The 19581-nt window shown below is 39.3% G+C and overlaps 1 protein-coding gene across 11 annotated transcripts in view; it reads left to right on the forward strand.

Moving 5' to 3' along the window:
• The window catches only part of NAV2 (neuron navigator 2), a 419946-nt gene that overhangs the window by 283590 nt on the left and 116775 nt on the right, over positions 1–19581 (forward strand). For 10 of the 11 annotated variants that reach the window (XM_068684879.1, XM_068684882.1, XM_068684888.1 and 7 more), the window contains one exon: positions 2599–2756. In XM_068684879.1, the coding sequence (XP_068540980.1) occupies positions 2599–2756 (158 nt within the window). Of the gene's footprint in view, positions 1–2598; positions 2757–13987; positions 14138–19581 lie in introns of those variants that run through there. The other variant, XM_068684886.1, reaches the window with a different exon arrangement.

Here is a 19581-nt window from a genome sequence, read left to right on the forward strand (position 1 = left end):
GAGTGTCCTCTGAGCTCGGTGCCCTGTCTCCAGCTGCAAGAAGCCAGGAACATCTCCCTGCACCTAGATTTTTTACTAGATTTCACAAATCTCACTGTAAAATATTTTGGCCTAAGACCAAATGCATGGGCTAAAAAGAAGATCAGTCAGTTAAACTACAGGGAAACAATGTAGGAGAGATTATACTTCTTTCAAGAGTTGTTTTTAGCTCATGTTTTTTATTCTCTCTGTTTTTATTGGCAGTGACAGTCCTGATTGAGTTTAAAACTTGCCACTTCTTGAGTGGTGGCAAGCTTTGAGTAGCTTCGTTTACTTTAAAATGAGAGATTTGCAAAGCCTGCGTGGGCATGTGTGGGGAGCCTTTTCTCCCACCCAGCATGGGGACACATCCCGTGCCTCCTGTCAGCCCCACCAGTAGGCTCCCCTCCAGTACTGGGTGCTCTGGTGGCCTCCCTGCAGTGCTCAGCCTGTACTCACAGTGTTTCACCCTTTTGTAGAAACTTACACCTGAGGGATCTTGAGTATTCTCCCTACCCATGAGAAACCTGGCTTGTTTCCTATGAAGCAAAGCAAGCTGTTAGGGAACTTTCTAGTCTCAATGCCCCCCAAGACCTCCAGAAGAGCAGCGTGACAGTTGTTACAAAGAGCAGTTGTTCCTTCCCCTGCAATATCCCCGCTTCTTCCCACATAGTCTCCTCTACTGGGGATGAAGCATCTCTGGGGGGTTCCCATTTGCACTTCACTGCAGTGACGGCCACGTACAACTTTCTAGCACCCCCCAGTGTTAAAAGAGGCTGCTCTTCCTGGCTAAATTGAGGGGCTTGTCTAAAAGGCTTCAACAAAGTAAACCTCAGAACCATGATGTGCTGTGCCAGATCCGCAGTGATTTGAGTTTGCGAATGATTTTTTGCTTTTGTATTTGAATGATGCCCTGATGTTTTTTCCCATTTTGAGCTTTGAAAGCATGTGCATGCAGCTGCTGACGTTTTTGTTCTTCTCCTTCATGTTTCTTTCCCTATTTCCTATTTCTTCACTAGTCTTTGAGAAGCCAGTTTGTTTAGGAAGCGCTGCCAGACTCCTTCCTGGCTTCTTTTCCTTCCCGTGGGCACAGCAGTGATTTGGTCTGTTGCGTCCCCATTCTTGCAGATAACTGGGACTTCTTCATTTCAGCCTATTATTGGCACAGGTTATTTAAGATATATTGACTATTTTATTTTATACAGGACAGTGCTAAAGAGATTCTACTGTGCAAAAAATACAAAGCACAGAGAAGTCCCCTTCAGCGCTGCTGTGTGTGACATGAACTGATCCTATCTTTTAATCCTTGGTGTGATCTTGTTGCTTTTGAAAACCGTGAGCTGTTTCACTAATTCTCTTCTGTGTGGATTTTGAGGAACTAACAAATCTTTCAATGTTTTATGTTTTGTCAATTTGGAATGTGGAAATAGGCTCACTGGCGCACAAAATACAGTGCAGACATGGCAACTGAGTGTATAAACATTGACTTTGAAGGACTCGAGCACACATACTGTTTCGAGATGTTATGCCTGTGGCTTTTCTACTCATCAGGCTTTTTAGGAAATTCTACCCGTCCCCTTTTGCCTGAAAAGCATGCAACAAGTATCCTTTCCTGTCTACTTATTCCAGAATCTGAACTGCCTTTTTTTTTTTCTAGGTAAACATCTAAATCTTTTAAATATGGGTTACAGTAAGGAAATGCAAGTTGGAAAGCCCTTCCTTGAAACAGCTTGCTGCCATCCTTTTTCGGTTTAAACCAGGGGCTTATACCTGCTCACTGACAATGTGGTTGCCCTAAGAGGGGAAAATTAAGCTTTGTGTGACTTTATGGGCGCAAATTAAATCCAGTTAATGTTTTGCTGGGCTTGGCCATTAGGCTTTGTAGCTTTCAGACCACAGCTGTAATGTGCTTCCCTACAAGGAAAAAGGCAGCCGTATTCTGTCTCATTGTTATTTCCAAAATAAGTGTAGCCCTGCTCAGCAATCTGGTCTAAGAATAGTAGTGTCTCATTTGGCCTTAAGCTTGCAGCAGTGCTATTACTGCGCTGAATATACTGCAGCTATTTCTGATTTACAAGATGCACAGAAAGTGACCATTAATGAAAGGTGAATCATGGAAGAAGAAGGAGCTATATAGAGAAGGTCTGATTATATCACCTGACTTGGTGGGAGGTAGTTAAGTATATTTTGTGTTGAGTCTATTAGAAACAACTCAACTGTTTGCCAATTCTGCTATTAGTCAACGTACGCAGGAATTTTAGCACTGGATCCTGATTTTTTATTTTTGAGCCAAAAACTCTCTTGGAAATATATTAAAGTATCTAACTAAATGGTTTAGGTTCTCTCTCTCTCTCTCTTTTTTTTTTTTTCCCCTGATGTGAAGCAGTTCAGACTTCAACTGGTTTACCTTGTATTTTTCATCTAGGATGATTTTTTGATTTTATCTTTCATAAGGACAAAGACCTTAAAAATATGTTGGTGGTGTCGATCCTTTTCTTTTCAGCCTATGCATGGTATTCCACAGTTGCTTTCTCAGAGTTCTTCTTTGTAGATCTAATCTTATTGTAATTCTTTCATCAGGCTTCCAGGCCCTACCACGAGGGTGTCCGCTGCAGGCAGTGAGACCAAGGCTCGTGGTTCTATTAGTGCCAACAATCGACGCAGCCAGAGCTTTAACAATTACGACAAGTCTAAGCCTGGAATTCTCCCCCCAACACCAACAAGTAGCAATGAAAAAGGTGAGTGCTTGATTTTTTTTGCATTCTCAGTTTTTCTGAACAGTGGTTTTATTCAGAGGAAATTGCATTTTCCACTGAGTTGTAAGACTATCTCAAAGTGGCAAGTGGCTCTTTGCAAAAGCAAATCCTTACAGAGCTTTAACATGATGTTTACTCTTACACACATCTAAAATAAGTGGTGCGTTCTCCGAGTAAATTTTTAATAAACATTTCTGTGTGTCTGAGGCTGATAAGTTTTAATTGTGACTACACTGGGTAGAATATATCATTTCTACAGCAGGCAGTAGGTAAAGAAAAGGTATGACAGCACATATGGCAATTATATATGAAAGGGTAGATGAATGATCATTTCTCTGATTAGAGCTGGCTTCAGTGACTACCTGGTGAAAACCTTTTTTTTGGATTTCAGTCTCAATCTAGTTTAAATTAATGGCAGTTGTTTTCATGATTTCATGTTTTCTTGATCAGCCTCTTGTAGAACTACAGTTAGGAACAAAGCACTCTCCGATGACAGTATTTTATAAAATGAAAATTTCTATTGTCATCTAAGTTGACTCTGGTATAGATATTCAGATGACTTCTAAACTTGTGAAATCCATTGTATTTTTCTAGATAACTTGTCATACATTTAAAAAGAAATTTCCCCAACAGGTCTTCAGTTTATAAAGTTCAGTACTCCTGATAACCTAAAAAGCAGATTAGTGAAGGTGCTGAGCCCTGGAATAGGCTGACCAACCATGTGTGTGTGGATGGATGGACGGACGGACGGACAAACAGATAATCACTTGTAACTTTGGCCATCCCAGTAACTTTTCACCAGCTCTGACTCTAGCTGTCTGGATGAACCCAACGTCTTCATATTGTCATTTTGGTTTAGTTCTCCTTCTCAGCATAATGTGGAAAAAAATAAACTCACTGTTTTTAGTTACTGTTATAAGTAAATAACAGTAACTTAGCAGCTCCTTGGCAGAATTAGATTTGGCAGTTTATAGAAATTCAGATTATGGTCATTAAAAATGGTAATGGCTTACAGGGTGAGCCGTCTTTCTTTTTGTCCTAGGTTCTGTAAGTCCTTCTTTCTTGTTAATTCTTTAATATTTTTGCCCTTGCTTCAACATATTGGCTCTATTGTTGTCTTAACCATCTCTCTCACCAAGCAAAAGCTACTGATGCTGACAGCAGTGCGGTTTACATCTCTTCCTTCTCCCCAAGATAATTCGTCCTTCGTAAAACTGACTCCGCAAGCTTGATTGCTTTACAGCATTTACAACTTTGAAAATTTTTTTTGTGGTAACTTTTTTTCTTTTAAGATTTACTGTCTGATTTCAGTAAAAAGTAGTAATTTCTCAGCCATGAAACCAAATGATAATTTGTAACTGTGCCCTTGCAGAATACCGTGGTATCAAGGGATCTTTTTATTGCAGGGTGAGCAGGATGATTTATTGCTCATCTCCCTCAGATGAGCTTTTACAAAACGTCACAGTATTTTATTGTCTTGATACTAAAAAGGAAAAGTGTATTCAAATCTGCTAAAAGAAGAAAAGTGTTAATGTTCAAGTGAAAGAGCTTCATAAACGGCCTGGATGTGTTTAGCTTTTCATTTTTTTAACAGACAAACTTATTAGCAATCTACATTATGTTTCAAAATGGCCAAGGACCTCAAAACAGCTATCATATCTTGGTATTAAGCCTGAATAAAAACAAAGTAAGAAACCCTAAATAAATTTCAAAAATATAACAGAAGGATTCGAGCCCCAAAGGACTGTCTGTTTCAAAAGAGACATGGCACGAAGAACCCTAGATGCTTTTAAACCTGCAAAAGGGATTTTGGTGATATTCTTACCTGATATGTTATTCTTTTGAAGATGCTCCTGAGGCAGCCCTCCTGTTCATTGGCATGAGCCATGCACAGGCTCTTCCCAGATAATGAGGGTAGATACCCCCTACACCAGCTTCTCTTAAAATATCAGCAGAATATAGCTGGCCTGGGTTCTGTTGAAACAGTTAACAGAAATTGTTTTTGTTCATGACTGAAAGAAACAAAAACTAACTGTAAATTATAAACAGAAATGTAATTTATTTATAAGTCTTTAGTAGTACTTGAAGCCTCTGTTTCTCTGATTGTCCAGCCTGGTATGCCGGTCAAGGACAAGGAAAGGACACCATGTGGTGGGGTCTAAATGGCATTGATCTGTTGGGACCTCTGAAGGCTTGCTCGTTTTTAGGGAGTTTCCTTTCAGGAGGAAGATTCTTGGTCCTTGAATGCTGTAAAGATGACATTTACAATGTAAGAAGCAGCTGGCTTTTCTTGAAAAAGGTATAATCCTTCTTTACTAGAACTGAGGTTATGACTTGCTGTCCTGAAGGTACACATGAAAGAATAGCTTCAAGAAAAACTGGCACTGGTGAAACAGGCTTTTTTTTTTTGGTGTCAAACACAGACAAAGGGGAGTAGAAAATGAATCCAACAATAAGGCATTTTGTTGAGCAGTTTGACAGGAATGGAAAATGACCACTGAAGATTTCTTCGATGTTTTTGTATGATAAATAGCACCATTTCTTTTCCTTTCCTCTGCTATTGTCAAAGGTGCTTAAAATACATTATTTAAATTGAATTTATAGGGTCGTGTAGTATAGGATTTGAAGGCAGGAACATGATGTATTTTTATAAATGTTGCTGAGAAACCGTGTCTATGGCAATGCATCAGAAATGGCAAGTACTGTGTTCTGTCTGTAGTGCTGCTTTTTGAATGGCATTTACTGACTTGGTGTCTACTCACTGAGTTAGTAATCTGACAGAATTCATTAGCTGGAGTTTGTAGCTCTGAGCGCTGTAATGCGGCATTAACCAGCAGAGTTTTGGAGGACACGACTGGTGAAAACTGAGCAGATTATTCTAGTCTGCTACGGTCAAATTGTTGGCTTAGGCTGGCAGCTAATTCTGTGCCCTTAACAAAGTCGTTGCCCTTACGAAGATAGATCCATACTGTGTTTCAATACTATCTCCTTGCAGCCACTTGGCAGCGTGCCCTTTAGGCTTAATCTCCGTGCTGTATGTGTGTAACTTCTATTAACAGTAGTGAGTATTTTGAATGAGAGAAAAACACTGGGCTGACTCAACTTGCCTGTAGTTCCCATGCCTGTTTCTTTTCAGGAAAATGTGTTTTTCCTTCTGCAGACCCTCATGCCCTATGCCTGAATTTAATTTTGGATTATTACCCTATCTAGCAATTACAGCCCAAATCAAGAAGTGAGAGGTGAGAATTGACGGAGCCTTATTTTCCTATGTGATATTATCCTGGTCCCCCTCGTCAACACCAGGCCTTGTGCCGGTGTCCCCGGGCTCCCGGACGGGTGATGTGAGGTGAGCGGTGCAGCCCGGCCCAGATGCACATCGCTTGGCCAAGCAATCGGTACCTGTGTATGGGTGGGTGGTGAGCTGGCAGCTGCCATCAAGACAGAATTTGAACTCTCTTGGCTTCCCCTCAGCTTACCAAGATGACTAAATAAGGCAAGTCAAGTGCTGGTTTCAGCCTTGACTTTCTTCTCTTCGTTTTCAGGGAAAAATCTTGCCGTTGGTCTTTTGCCTAGTTCCTCTCTCTCACGTACAGAGAAATAACAGTCATTTGTCAACTGGGAAGCTTGACTATCAGCTGTTTAGGCAGACAGCTCTGCAACACTCATTCCTCATTGTAATCCATCTCTTCAGTAAGATAAAGTGGTTACTGAAGAAGCATACAAGATAATCTGCTTCCTCTCAGTGTTACAAATGCCTGAAAGAAGTTTGTGTTGTTTTCTTTTGAGGTTCATGGTCTCTATATGTTGTATAAAATACTCAGAACTTTGGTTCTAGGAAAAAAAAAATAATTAAAAAAATAAAAAAAAATATATAAATCCAGTCATAAATTATGGCCTTCCAAAAAAAAAAAGGGCTTATGTAAGTTGAACTTGAACTTCGCTTAAAAACACAGTCATGACATAAAGTTGGTTTGCATCCATGAGAAACAAAACCAGTTGGTCTGACAAATTTTTGGCTTATTTCACATTAATTGTAACATTGCCAGACAAGTTTATTGTCAAACTGCTAAGACAATTCAAGTTTTCTGACCCATATCCTGAAGTTTGCCTAAGGAAATGAGACTTACACGACCATGTTGTGTGTCAGTCAGCTCTCTCGTGGTAAATTTTGATCCCTTTACACAGTACTAGCTCTGTTACGTGTTTTTGGAGAAGGAAATGGGAGAAAAAGAAATCTGACTGTTTTGGCAGACTGTTTTGGCATGAGTGATCACTTCATGATAGAAGGTAGCCTTCGGTGTATTACATTTGAATAGTTTCTTACAAAGTAGGATGTAATTTGCAGCCTTTAAATAATCTGTGGCCTTTCCCTCCAAATGCGAACTGTCTTGTTAGTCAGTCGTCTGTGTCTTGTGGCAAAGAAAGTGCATTAATTGAAACAGAATACATCAGAAATGAAAAGGACAGTAAATGGAGCATGGAGGAATAGCTAGCTACTGGAAAATAAATAACCTACTTTTTTTTTTTTTTTTTTTAATATTCCACTAGTCAATTAATGATGAGACCACCAGTTTTCAAGAAATCTAGAAAGGATTTATGTAACATAAAACTATTGTAGTTAAAAAACTATTCTGCTGTTATATAGCAATAAGAGATTCTTGGATGCATGCAAGCAGGTGTGTGTGTTGAGATCTATGTGTACTCTTAGCAAAGAAGTACACATAAGGAGATAGTCTCTGTCGTAAAGACCTGGAATGTTGCAGGGCTTTGCTTATCCCGAATGTTGGGAATTTAATTGATTTTGCCAGATGACATTTGCAAATATTGAAAGAAATTGGAGCATGAAGTCCAAGCCACAGAAATAAAGCTGACTGTAGCTCCCAGTGTGCTTCTAAAGTCTCCCATGATGGGCTCTGAGCACAGAGGAAGAAGCAATTGGTGTACTCGGGCCGTTTCCTAGATAGGATGTAGATACAAGGGCTGATGAAAACTGTGGGTCTGCCCTTCACCCAAGAATACACAGGCCAGTATAGATAATGAACATGTTTTAAAAGCACTTTTTTTGACTTCTTTCTTTTCAGAAGAAAAAAGAAGTTGTGGGAGATGCTATATGTAACAGACCTTTGGAGATTTTGCAGTTTAACTAAAACCTTTTTTTGCAAACCAAAGTTCAGCTTTCTCTTACAAGCAATGATGGATTGATTCAGAGAAAAATTCTGTGATGTGAATAAATGTAACTACTGTTGCTTTGACACATAGGAAAAACAGAAAGACATCAAGTAGGATTTCTGAGAAAATGAACTATTCACAGACACTTAAGTAGATACAGATATATATATTTTTAAAGTCCTTCTGGTTGTGTGCACACTACAACATTTGGACAAATAAGATAAATTTGTTGTGTGCAAATAAGAAAGAAGAAAAATTCACACATCAGGATCCTTGTCATGCATAATGACAGACTCATTCAATTTTCATATGGTTTAATTTTCCATGTAATAGTCAATAATTGAACGCTAACAAATAATTTAAGCTAATACAATTTTGGTACGCTATAGTTCTTTTTGGATTTTGGGGAGCTTTATGAAAATAATATTTGCCGTACGCGTATGGTCTTTCTCTTGAGCTATAGAATTAATTGACAACTGCTGACAGTGGATGCTTAAGTTTTTATGAATGTAAAATGATAGGGGGGCAGTGATTTTATTTTTTTGTTTAGAAACCTGTTGAAATCTTGCAACATTAAATCAGTCTGTCGAAACTTTTGGCTATTCACTTCTGGAAATCTGTCAAATCTGGAAATCTCAAGGCATTCAAAAACGAAAATAAAAATCAGTATGGTAGAAGTCATTAGAATATACATTTGCTGAAATGCATAACTTGCAATGATTTATGAAATTAGAATGTGTTAGGATTAAACATGTAATTTCCTGTTCATTTCAGCACCTGTTACAGACTTACAATACTGAATCAGTTAGTATAAACTCTGGTGTGTCTACATGTGTCAAGGAACTGCATGCTTTTCATGTGGTGGTATAATTTGTCTATCATGGAGTGAGGTCCAGATCTACAGAAGATCTTCAGGAATCACTATGTGCTCTGGGTGTGTAAATCCAGGGGTGAGATCTTCAAGGCTTCTGCTGAACCCCTTAAGTACTTAGAAGTCCACGAGCAACTATGTTTACAAATTGGAACTTGTCTAGATGCTTAGAATTCCAGCAGTGATCACAAGAGAGGAGTGAAATAAATGTTTATCTGTGGCCCTTCGGTAGGGCTGCCATTTAGCAGGTCTTGGGCTTTCAAACAATTTGGAGGGCTGTCAGTCAGACACAGGAACTAAGGAACCATCTAGGAAAAGAAGTCAGATTTCCTGTCTTAACTCAGATTTTTCTGTCTTCCAACCATTTTGTTCCACAGAATGGTGGTACTCTTCTGTGTTTCCGTGGACTTTGCATATCTTCTTTTTATCTGTCCCAGTGTTTTGCACAGCCACACAAAATTGACAGTTCTTTGATACAGGCTTTAAAAGCAGTCTGCTGTTCTGCAAAATGGTGGGTATTCTTGACCAGCCCTGAACGCCCGCACGTATCCACTGTCTTCACTGATCTTTAGGCACTCAGTTTCCGTTTTGCATTATCAAGAGTCTGGTAGCATTGTATGGGAATATTTTGTTTATTGCTCTCTGACTTGTATCCCCAGTCTGTAAAATCCCTAAAATACTGAAGCTATAGAAAATGCCAACTTAATGTCATCTCCAGGAAGTTTATGATGTGATACAGTAATGTGACTGGTAGGCTTATACACTTAGGTGTATTTTCTATTTTTTTCGTAATATTTTATTTAAAGTAATCCTACAGAGGGCAGTAGAAGTCCATGGGAAAAATGACACATTTCCCCTTGGATTGCATTTTAGACAAAATGTCAGTAGAGAAAAGGCACTACCAAGCTTGGACCATTTCCACATGAGATCAAAGGAAATGCTTATTTTTCAGATTTGTGAAGAAGGCAGTGCTAATAATGTCAGGTTTCTCGTAAACAGGAAGTATTAAATAAAAAGAAAATTCATGCATATGTATTTGTGCACTGAAATAAATGTTTTAATGGCCACGTTCTTGCGAACTTATTGATATGAGTCTCATCAGAGGGTCCTGAAATGAGATCCTGCTGACTCAGCTGTAATCTGAGCTCCGCATGTCTCAGTTTCCAGGCATGGGTATCCTGTATTTGCAGGAAAGTAAGAGAAACGTGTGGTCCTCTGGTTGATGTCGCATTCCTTTTATTTCTTTCAAAGTTTAGGTAATACCTTCTGGAATGCAGTATATTTTCAATCACCGTCTTTTAGTATGTGAAGGCTGGTTGCTGTATTCACAGGGATGCATGGTGAAGGACATCAGGCATATGGCACAAGTTCCTTTAGGGGAATTTCTGTCTGGCAATAAGATGAAGTTGTTCTGTACAAGAACAATTAAATATTGAAAAAGTTTGTCCAGGGAAGTGGTGGAATCTCCCTTGTTGAAGGTATTCACAACTTGCCTTGACAGAGCCCTGGTTAAACGAATCTATGACCCTGCTTATATCTGAAGGTTGGAACAAATGATCTCCAGAGGTCTTTTATAACCAGGAGTTCTCCGTGATTTCTGCAATTGTTAGAAATGGTTAGTTTTGTTGGGTATTAAAAATATATTGGAACATTGACTAAATAGTGTCAGTGAGTTCTTTAAGAGACTCTGTTGAGAAGCAAAGGCAAAGCAAAACTGAAGTGTGCTTCATGATTGATAGTTCTACCTGGTAAGAAAAAAATCTTTGATATTTTGTTGCTGTTCTAAATGCCCTTCTTATTTAAATGTTCCATCTTTTCCCTTGTTCCATGCTGATGCTCAGTTCTGGTCTGTTGTTGTGTAAAGCTTTGTATATTGCAATATAATACAGTGATGTTCCAAACTAGTCCATGTTCTACTTATTACAGGCACGTTTATCCTGCTAACACAGCTAAAATAGTTCCTGTACAGAGGGTAGCATTGATAAACAGGGAAGTACCAAGATCCGCAGATCTCAGAGAATCAGAGATTTTCATGGCAATGACAATTTTGTGTGCATCAAACCTCTGTGGATTTAATACTAAGGGGCTGACTTTACTTTAGTCCAGCTATGAGCTCTGGCAAGGATGAAATTACCACACTTCGATACTTGTAAATGTTATCTAATTTTACATGAGATAAAATGTTAATACTTCATTAAGTATTATCTAATTAAACAGGAAGAGATATTAGCGTATGTCAAAGGACAGGCAAGGAATTTCTTTGTATATCTTTTTCACGTTGTGGTATCAAAACAGGACTAACTACCAAGTTAGTAAAATGTTGGCATGGAAACCTCCACTCTGCTGAACAAATATTTCTTGCTGGTGTATGGTTACATACAGCAAATGTGTGCTAAAAATGTGTGCACTTTGTATGTAGGCAGTTATATTTGTCGGTACAGTTCAAGAGGGCATGACATGTATCGTCATAGCTTTAGCAGGAATGACTCTCCAAAGTTAAATCCACCAGTTAAATAGCTGCAATGAAGCATTCACAGCTAGGAACATGAAAACCCCCCTGGTGCTGAGTCCTAGAGGAGTCATGTTAAATGCTGCGTTGATATAAAAAGCACCTGAGAATACATTCTCGGCTTGCTTCTGTGTGATACTGAGCTTTTCTCAAACTCAGGATCACTTAAGGTTATTCAAAAGCAGCAGATTTGGATTAAGTCAACCACAAACTAACCAAAGTCAATTTAAAAATACTGACTTTGAGATTGTTGCTTTCTAAGTTCTTACCAGGAACAAGATGAGATGTGCAAAGTGAAATGAAAACTCAGGGTTCTCACCTTTCCTGTCAGGGGTAGTATCTTGAAGGCTGAAGTTTCCAGCAGCATTCAAATGGACATTGAATAAAGGGACAACGTGCATGAAACAATGAGAAGAAGGGTACAGCATCATTAGAGGCTTGGAAAACTTCTTTTGCAGCTAGGTATTTAAAAGATAAATTTATGTTTTTGTTTAAAAGGTTACTTCCTTGTTACTTAAAAGATATCTGTAGGGAGTGAGATTTATATTAATAAGGATTCTTTATTACCTCAGTAGACTGCATGTGAGTATCCATTTGTTTGGAATTTGAAACTAGCCCAATTCAGACAGCAAACTAGATGCAGTTTTTAAGAACATGGGTGATTAGCTGTTGAAAGGGATTAAATTAGACATAATGAGTCCAAATTTAATATCTACCAAGATCTGATGTGTAGGCAGAGGTTATAGATTTGGCTTAAATTACTGAATGAAATTCTTTGGCTTAATACATTTGAGGTCAACTCAGATGATCGTAGTAGTTCTCTTGAATTAAAAATCTTTTATTTAAGAGCATGACAATGGAGGACAAGGCCTCTTCTGTAACTGCACATAAAACCAGATGAAATATTTGATGTTCAAAATGACTGGGGTTGGCTCCTGTATCAAGTACAGGCTGGACAGTTGTTCTGTCTTCTGATGTTGCATGTCTTCCTCACTGGAAGCTTTATGTTCTGCTTAATCTCACGCAGTTTTTCCACTCTCAATAAATTAATAATAATAAACAGGGACAAAAAGCAGACTCTCTCCTTTCTGCCAAATAATAGTATAAGAATGAAAAAAATGTGGTGGAAAAAAAAAAAAGAGCTGAGACTTGTAAAACATGATAGAGATTCCAGTTAAGAAGTTAACATTTTTTTTATACCCATTTATAGTAGCATTCAGTGTAGAGACTGAATTTGAAACCAAAGGATTTTTCTGGCTGCAGGTACAGGGCCAGTTATTGTCACAGCCGTGGCAGGGGAGCTAAGACGTTGGGTTCATCCAGACAGCTAGAGTCAGAGCTGGTGAAAGGTTACTGGGATGGCCAAAGTTACAAGTGATTATCTGTTTGTCCGTCCGTCCGTCCATCCATCCACACACACACATGGTTGGTCAGCCTATTCCAGGGCTCAGCACCTCATCTCCTACTCTTCCTTGTTTCCTGGCCAAAGAAAAAGCCATCCCTTTTGGTATGTAAGGGTTGAGATGATCACACGACACTGACCACAATGAAAGGTTTGACTGCTTTGTTACGGTATTACAAGTGTGATGTTCAAAGCAAACAACCCCCCTGGCTGTTCTGTTCGGTGGTGGTCAGGTTGTCAGCTGCAGCGCAAACATTTCTTTGCAGGCCTGTTAATAACCAACCTAGTCTGATGGGAACTCATTTCAAACTACTATTTTCCTTTTGGGAAAAAAATTTTTAAAAGTGATTTTATTGTTCCTAATTAATATCAACATGATTTCAAGCTAGAGACCATAACTATATTATAAAATGTTTGTTTAACAGTGGGAGAAAACAGTGCCGTCCCAGTGCTGGTAAATGAATCTCTTAAGCCTGAAATAGCGTTTGTACTCCATGGTTTTGTCCATTTTGGTAACCAGGTAAGAGGAGTTACAAGACAAGGGATGGTTTGGCTGCCTGAGAAGAGGTAACATGAAAGCCAGGCCTCCAAATCTGATCTCGCAGGTGGCTGCTGTGCAGCTCTGTGCTTGTGAAGCTCTGCGGAAGGCTGTGTTTGTTACTGGCGTCACTCTGAACCACTACAGCGTGCAAAGCTTGCCAGGGTCTGCTGCCAATTAGTCTCATGGGGAGCATTTCAAAAAGCTCAGTGTGGACTCTGCCTTTAAAGGGATCTGAAAGCCGCTTGCAGTGCCCTCCCATGTGTTTAAAAAGTCATGGTAATGTTGGTAGCTGATAGAAGCTAGCAAACACCAGTTACTGTAATAAATCTTAGCATTTTGAATGATATCTTTTGGTAATTAAAGGCTGAATAGTCCTGAACTTGGAGTGTCTGATATCTTACGGAAGAGAGAGTAAATACAACTCCAGAAAGGTCATTTGCAGCTTTTAGGACTCTCTGTCTGCTCAGCACTCCCTGCCCAGTCAAGTCCCTGCAAGATCTGGTGGCAGCCAGGCGGCTTGCTAAATAACACAGAAATGAGAAATAACGCCCGGTATCTCAAGCAGCGTCCTTTACGTGCAGCATGCAGCTGTGATTTCCAGCAGAGAACTCTTCTATACTTGAATTGATCTTGAAAAGGCATCGACCATCTCTGTCTGAGCGGCCAGAACCGCTGCTGGCCGTGCCAAAGCCCCAGCTCTGTGGCTGCTGAGGGCTGGCTGGTCACACTGGGGGCAGCAGCAGCGTTAGCAGCACGCTCCTCAACATCAGAAATCAGCAGAGGTCCTGCGATGGAAGGATGCCTCTGAACAGCGTGTGGATGTCAGAAAGCTGGAAAGTGGTTTTATAGAATGAAACGGTTGTCCCTTGCTGTAAGTAAACGTTTTTTTTTGTGGCAGTCGTAACTTACTTCATGACTGAAATCATGTTTGTGTAGGTTTAAAAAAAAATCTGGGGTTTGACTTTGTAGAACAGTCACTTTGACTTCTGTTTGTCAGTGTGTTTTTAGCTCTGTTTTCGGTTTTCTTTTTCTTTGGAAAATTGAGTGAGCCTAATGTTTACTTTCGAAGTGGTGACTTGATAAGACTGTACAGAAGTTGCTCAGATTACAAGAACTGCAAAAGCAGAAAAGGGATTTTTCACTCTTAAATAAAAGTGATTGGCTCAACAGAGAATGTGAAAACATCACAAATTTAGGTCATTCCCCTTTTTAAAAATGTACAAGTGCTTCATCTCGGTGAGGTGTGAAGCAAAGAGCAGATCGCGCTTGGTGTTTAGAAGGCTGCCTGTGTGACTACGTGGTGCCGACAGCCCAGAGTTGCTCTCCATCCTTGCTGACTGATGGCTTTCTCTGCAAGTCAGACCAATGATAAAACAAGTTGACATAATTTGCCTTGACAAATCCATAACCTTACATGAAAAGGTGCAACGCAGTTGGTGTTTCCTACCATTCTGCTGTACGCACTACCAAAAAGCAGATGCCGGAATAACTCTGTCAAATTTTCTAGATATAAACTTAGATATAAACACACTCCAGAGTGATTTATTTATCTTTCGATATGGTGAATTTGATGTGGCTTAACAGAGAAAATAAAAAAAAAAACAGAGAGAGAGAAGGGAAAATGCATGGGATAACATGAAAGATACTCTGAGAGTCTGGTTGGTTGTTTCATGTTTTCTTCCTGGGAGAATTGCTAGGTTTTTGTTTGCTCCTTAGTCTAAAACTACTTCATTTACACTGTCATTAGACAATTTTGAGCCATAATTTTGTGGAGTAGATACACCTGGTTTTAACTCTGTTTAAAGACCAGCATTTAAAATTGTGATAAGTTTGCAGCATACGTTATCTGTTTTCAGAATTGCATCTGTAAATGAACGGCAGAATCTGTGCTCCAGCTCTGCAGTAAAATCCCATGTACTTGTACCCGAGCGGTGTCTGCTCGTCTGTTCTGAAACGTCCTGTGGCAGATCTGACAGTCGCTTACTGTGTTCCTTCCAGTGTCTAGTGTTTAGTATTATAGGTAGCTTTTAAAAATAAATAAAACAATCCGTGGAAAGAGTCAGGATTTTGCTTGGCTAAAAATTAGGCGTGTTATTGCCCCCCAGTATCTGTCCTGTTTATAACTGTCTTTACATATTTGAAGACCTGCAATGTCTCCCCTCAGCTTTCTATTTTCTAGACTAAACAAACTCTGCTACTTCAACTTTCCTCTCGTAGGTTCTTATAGGTTCTCTGTGAGAAGTCTGTTTTCTCTTGATGATCTCTCCTGGCCTCTTTTGGGGCTGTCAATCTTTTTTTAGAGAGATGCTAGAGCTGGATGCAGTGCTTCATGTGAGGCCTTACTCTTGTGCTAAGTAGGGTGAACTAATTACAGAATCACAGAATCATCTAGGTTGGAAGAGACCTCCAAGATCACCAAGTCCAACCTCTGACCTAACACGATCAAGTCCTCCACTAAACCATATCACTAAGCTCTACATCTAAATGTCTTTTAAAGGCATTAATTGTTATATACTGTAACTCCTATGTCTTTTCTGCAGTATTGTTGCATAGCTGATTATTTGTCCTTTTATATTTAGGCATTTAATTTCTCCTAAGTACAGAACATTTCAGTCAACTTTAATACACATAATTGTATTGACTCAAACTATTTCTCCCAGATTAATTCTTCTATATTTCCCTACGCATAAGGTTACTGGCTTATATCATGAGGTGACTGTCATGGGAGTCAGTGTCAAACAACATGCTTGTGTATCCTGGGGGTATCGCTTGCATCCTGTCACTTTTCCAAATATGTTTTGAAAAGATTGGCTCATCTGAGTGAATCTTCAGCAACATACTTATATTGGGTGCGTGCCCGTAAGACAGCTGAAAGACTTTCAGAGTTTAACAAGCAGTATGGCACGTTTATAGGACAAGACACAAGTATGCAGTAAATCATATTCATGTTCAATTCTACAACTTTTTTAACTGGCTAAACTTGGCATTAAAAAATATGTTCTCTTTTACCTAACAGAGGCTAACTGAAGGTTTAGTTGCAATTGAAATGGAGCTTTGCAAGACCACAGAACTTTGCCATAGTTCGTGTAAGTCTTAGGAACAAGCCAAAATGGTATTTTAAAAAAGTTTTTGGAAAAAAAAAATAGCCAATGACATGCTCTTAAGTGTACAGTTCATTAGGATTAGGAAAAAAAAAAAAACAAACAGAACACCCTTGTGCTTTGAAGTAAAACATAACCTTGAGAAGGAGCCCAGTGCACATCTGTAGTAGAGCTGTACGGGAGACAGTGGAACCACCCTAATTTATACCAGCTGAAGTGCTGGCCCAGGATTGCATGGACTTCACAGTTCGTAGATGTTTCCTTTTAAAATAAATATTTACCATTTCCCGTAAATTTATTGCTGGGTGAATTGTGCCAGAGGAGCAACCATGGAAACCAAAGTTCACTATTAAATCATAGGAAAGAAAACAGTAGTATTGCTACATCCCAGACATCTGTAAGTGCCAGTATGTTTTTACCACAGCGATAGAAGCCTCCTCCCCCTGGGTATATTTCAGTATCTTTGGCCTCTTCCATTTGAGGCTTTTCAGTTGAGCCTTTTGACTGGTCCTTGTCCATAACCAAATGCACCTACAGAATCCATCACTGGCTCCAGAGAACTACCACCACTTCTGAAGTGGTTGAGGAGCATCAAGTCACGGTCAACCCTTCATGACTGTAACGACGAGTAGTAGATCATGACTTGCATGTTGTCCTGGCTTGAGAGATCTGCTGCTGTAGATTCCCAACCTAGAAATGGAATGGATTCAACACATTTTTTATTTTAAGTCTAGCTTATAATATGGTGTTATTCTTCCTTAAAGTAGGCTATAGCTTTGTCCAGTGATCTGATAAATGCTAAAGAAAACACACATGAAGATGTCCAGCCTGACACTGTTCCAGTGGTGGCTGTTGTGTGAGAGGAAGTTAAAAAATGATTTTCTTTCACTCCTATGACCAGAACTTTGGTGATACGGCTAGGTTAAGGAGTTTAAAGTAGTTTCATTGAGCAGAAAGATGAAAGGAAGACGATCACAGTGTAGAAAGTGATATCTGTCCATCTGCTGTTTTATGTACAAGTTTAATAGGTTTGCACATATTTACATATGTTCGTGTATAGGTGTCAATACATATGATGGTAAAGTACTGGTATATCTAAATGGTTTGGTTTGACTCATCTGGTTAAACAGAATACCCATGTTTGAGAACACATTGGAATTTGCAACTTTACTGTTTACAGCTAGACAATTACGTGACTTCTGAATGAGCAGAATACAATATTTCTTAGTTAATAGGTGGCTTAGCTTGGTGCGTCAATTCATCAGTGGGAGTTTTCTGAGGTGTTTTTTCCTAATGCCTGTCACTTCTCTTCAAAAAAATTGATTCCATTTCTACCTCCGTGGTCATTCCAAGCCCAACTGGAGCCAGTGCTAATAATCAGAATAGCCAAGTGTCAGTGTTGTCTAAGTGTGGTTCTCAGACCACTAACATGTTTATGGTGTATTTCATATCCTACAAACCTGTAGGATAGGTGTTTTGGGTTGAGACCACTGTGTATACGTATTGTCCATGCCACCTATGTGTAAAGCCTAATCAAGACGCCTCAACAGCTCTTTGCCTGCAATTCATTAATGAATTGAATAACCCTCTTAGGAGAAATCTTGGGGGATTTTATTGTACAAATAACGAGAAGAAAAATCAAGAGTAATGAACAAGAATGGTATTTGTCTAGGATGAAATGGAGAGTGCGACTGGTTTGGAATGGCACGGTGAACTTGCTTTCATTATTTTGTGGCAATAGAACTGGTATGTGGTTGATGGAGGTCCCTCCAACTTCTTTCTTAAGCAGTCATGTGGACAGTATTTTGAGTTTTACAGTAACTAAACAAAAACAACAAGCAATTCAAGTGTCTTAGTCGGTTATGTCAAGACAATGAGAAAAGGATTGCCTGTGCTCCAATTTTATTTCCCTTCACCTCAGCAAAAATACCAAGTCTTGGCCATGTAAGCTAGTAAACAACAGTACTATTGTTCCATACACTGAAGCTTTGAGTGAATAGAGGGAACTTCACAGAAATGTGAAAACTTAGTGACTGGCAAATCTTCAGCATTTGGTACAGGTTTTCAGAAGTACAGTATGTTTCTGTGAATACATGCAACTGCTATTGAAGTAGCATAGTCTACCTCATTGAGGCTGAAGAAGTAAAGGAAGGATGAAATGGAAAATATCAAGGAGTAAGGGTATTTTTTTTTTTGCTATATTACAATAAATTGAATCAACCCTAAAGCAGATAGAAGTTGAGGAAACCAGCTCTAGTCAGCTTGGTGAAGTTTTTGTCCTCAGCAAAGCGAAATGTTTCCTATCTGATCATCTCTCAGATTACACAGACTATCCCTATCTGGCAATCTTTGCCTTTGAGAAAATATTCTTGTTGCTTTTTGCTGTGGGCCAGAGTAGAAGAGAGAATACAAAGATTCAGTCATCTTGCCCTTGGAGGCCATGCCTCGTCCCCAGCCCGAAGCCAGCCAGCCAGCCTGCCTGCTCCACACAGCCTTAGTTCTCTAGGGTCAGCGGTGTTACAACTGAAATAGAAACTTCTGTGAATCTGAAGAGTTTAACTTATTTGGAGGGAGGGCTGTTTGCCAGGGTACTCTTGTTAGGAACATTCTGCTCTACCTGTTCTTGTTTTGGATTATGGAAAGATTCTGATTTTTATAGTAGGCTCCTGGCAAAAACACAGACGTTTCCATACTTCAGGGGTTCGCTAGGCATGATAAATCACCACTGAAGAATAGCTCAGCTAAAAAGCTTTTCTCTGTAGGACTCCTAATTGCAGTGCTTTGAAGGAGAGTCTTCTTGGTTGGTGGACGGGAAGGTCAGGACTTGCTAATTATTCCTCTGCATGGGAAATGATGAAACTGCCACAACAGTTTCTGCAGTTCTGACACTATGGTGTCATAGAGCAGCTCTGCTTTTACTTCCTAAATTAGAGTTTGGTTGTGGATTTGCTTTTAACTCAGTTATCTAATCTATGGGCTGGACTAAAATATATTTCTCTTCATGAGAACTTCTTATTTTTCCCATAGCTGTGAAATAAAAAATGACAGCTTATTCATTCTGAAATGAATAAAAATAGTGTGAAGTTCTTGACCCCTCTAAGAAGACGTAACTATGAGAGTATCCTTTGTCTTTGTGTTGCTTTTCATGCTTATAATGAAAATGTTTTTGAAAGTTGTCAGTTATAGCAAATCAAAGTACACTTGCTTAGACTGA

This window comes from Anas acuta, chromosome 5 (assembly GCF_963932015.1).
Source record: "Anas acuta chromosome 5, bAnaAcu1.1, whole genome shotgun sequence".
In the NCBI taxonomy this organism is placed as follows: Eukaryota; Metazoa; Chordata; class Aves; order Anseriformes; family Anatidae; genus Anas; species Anas acuta.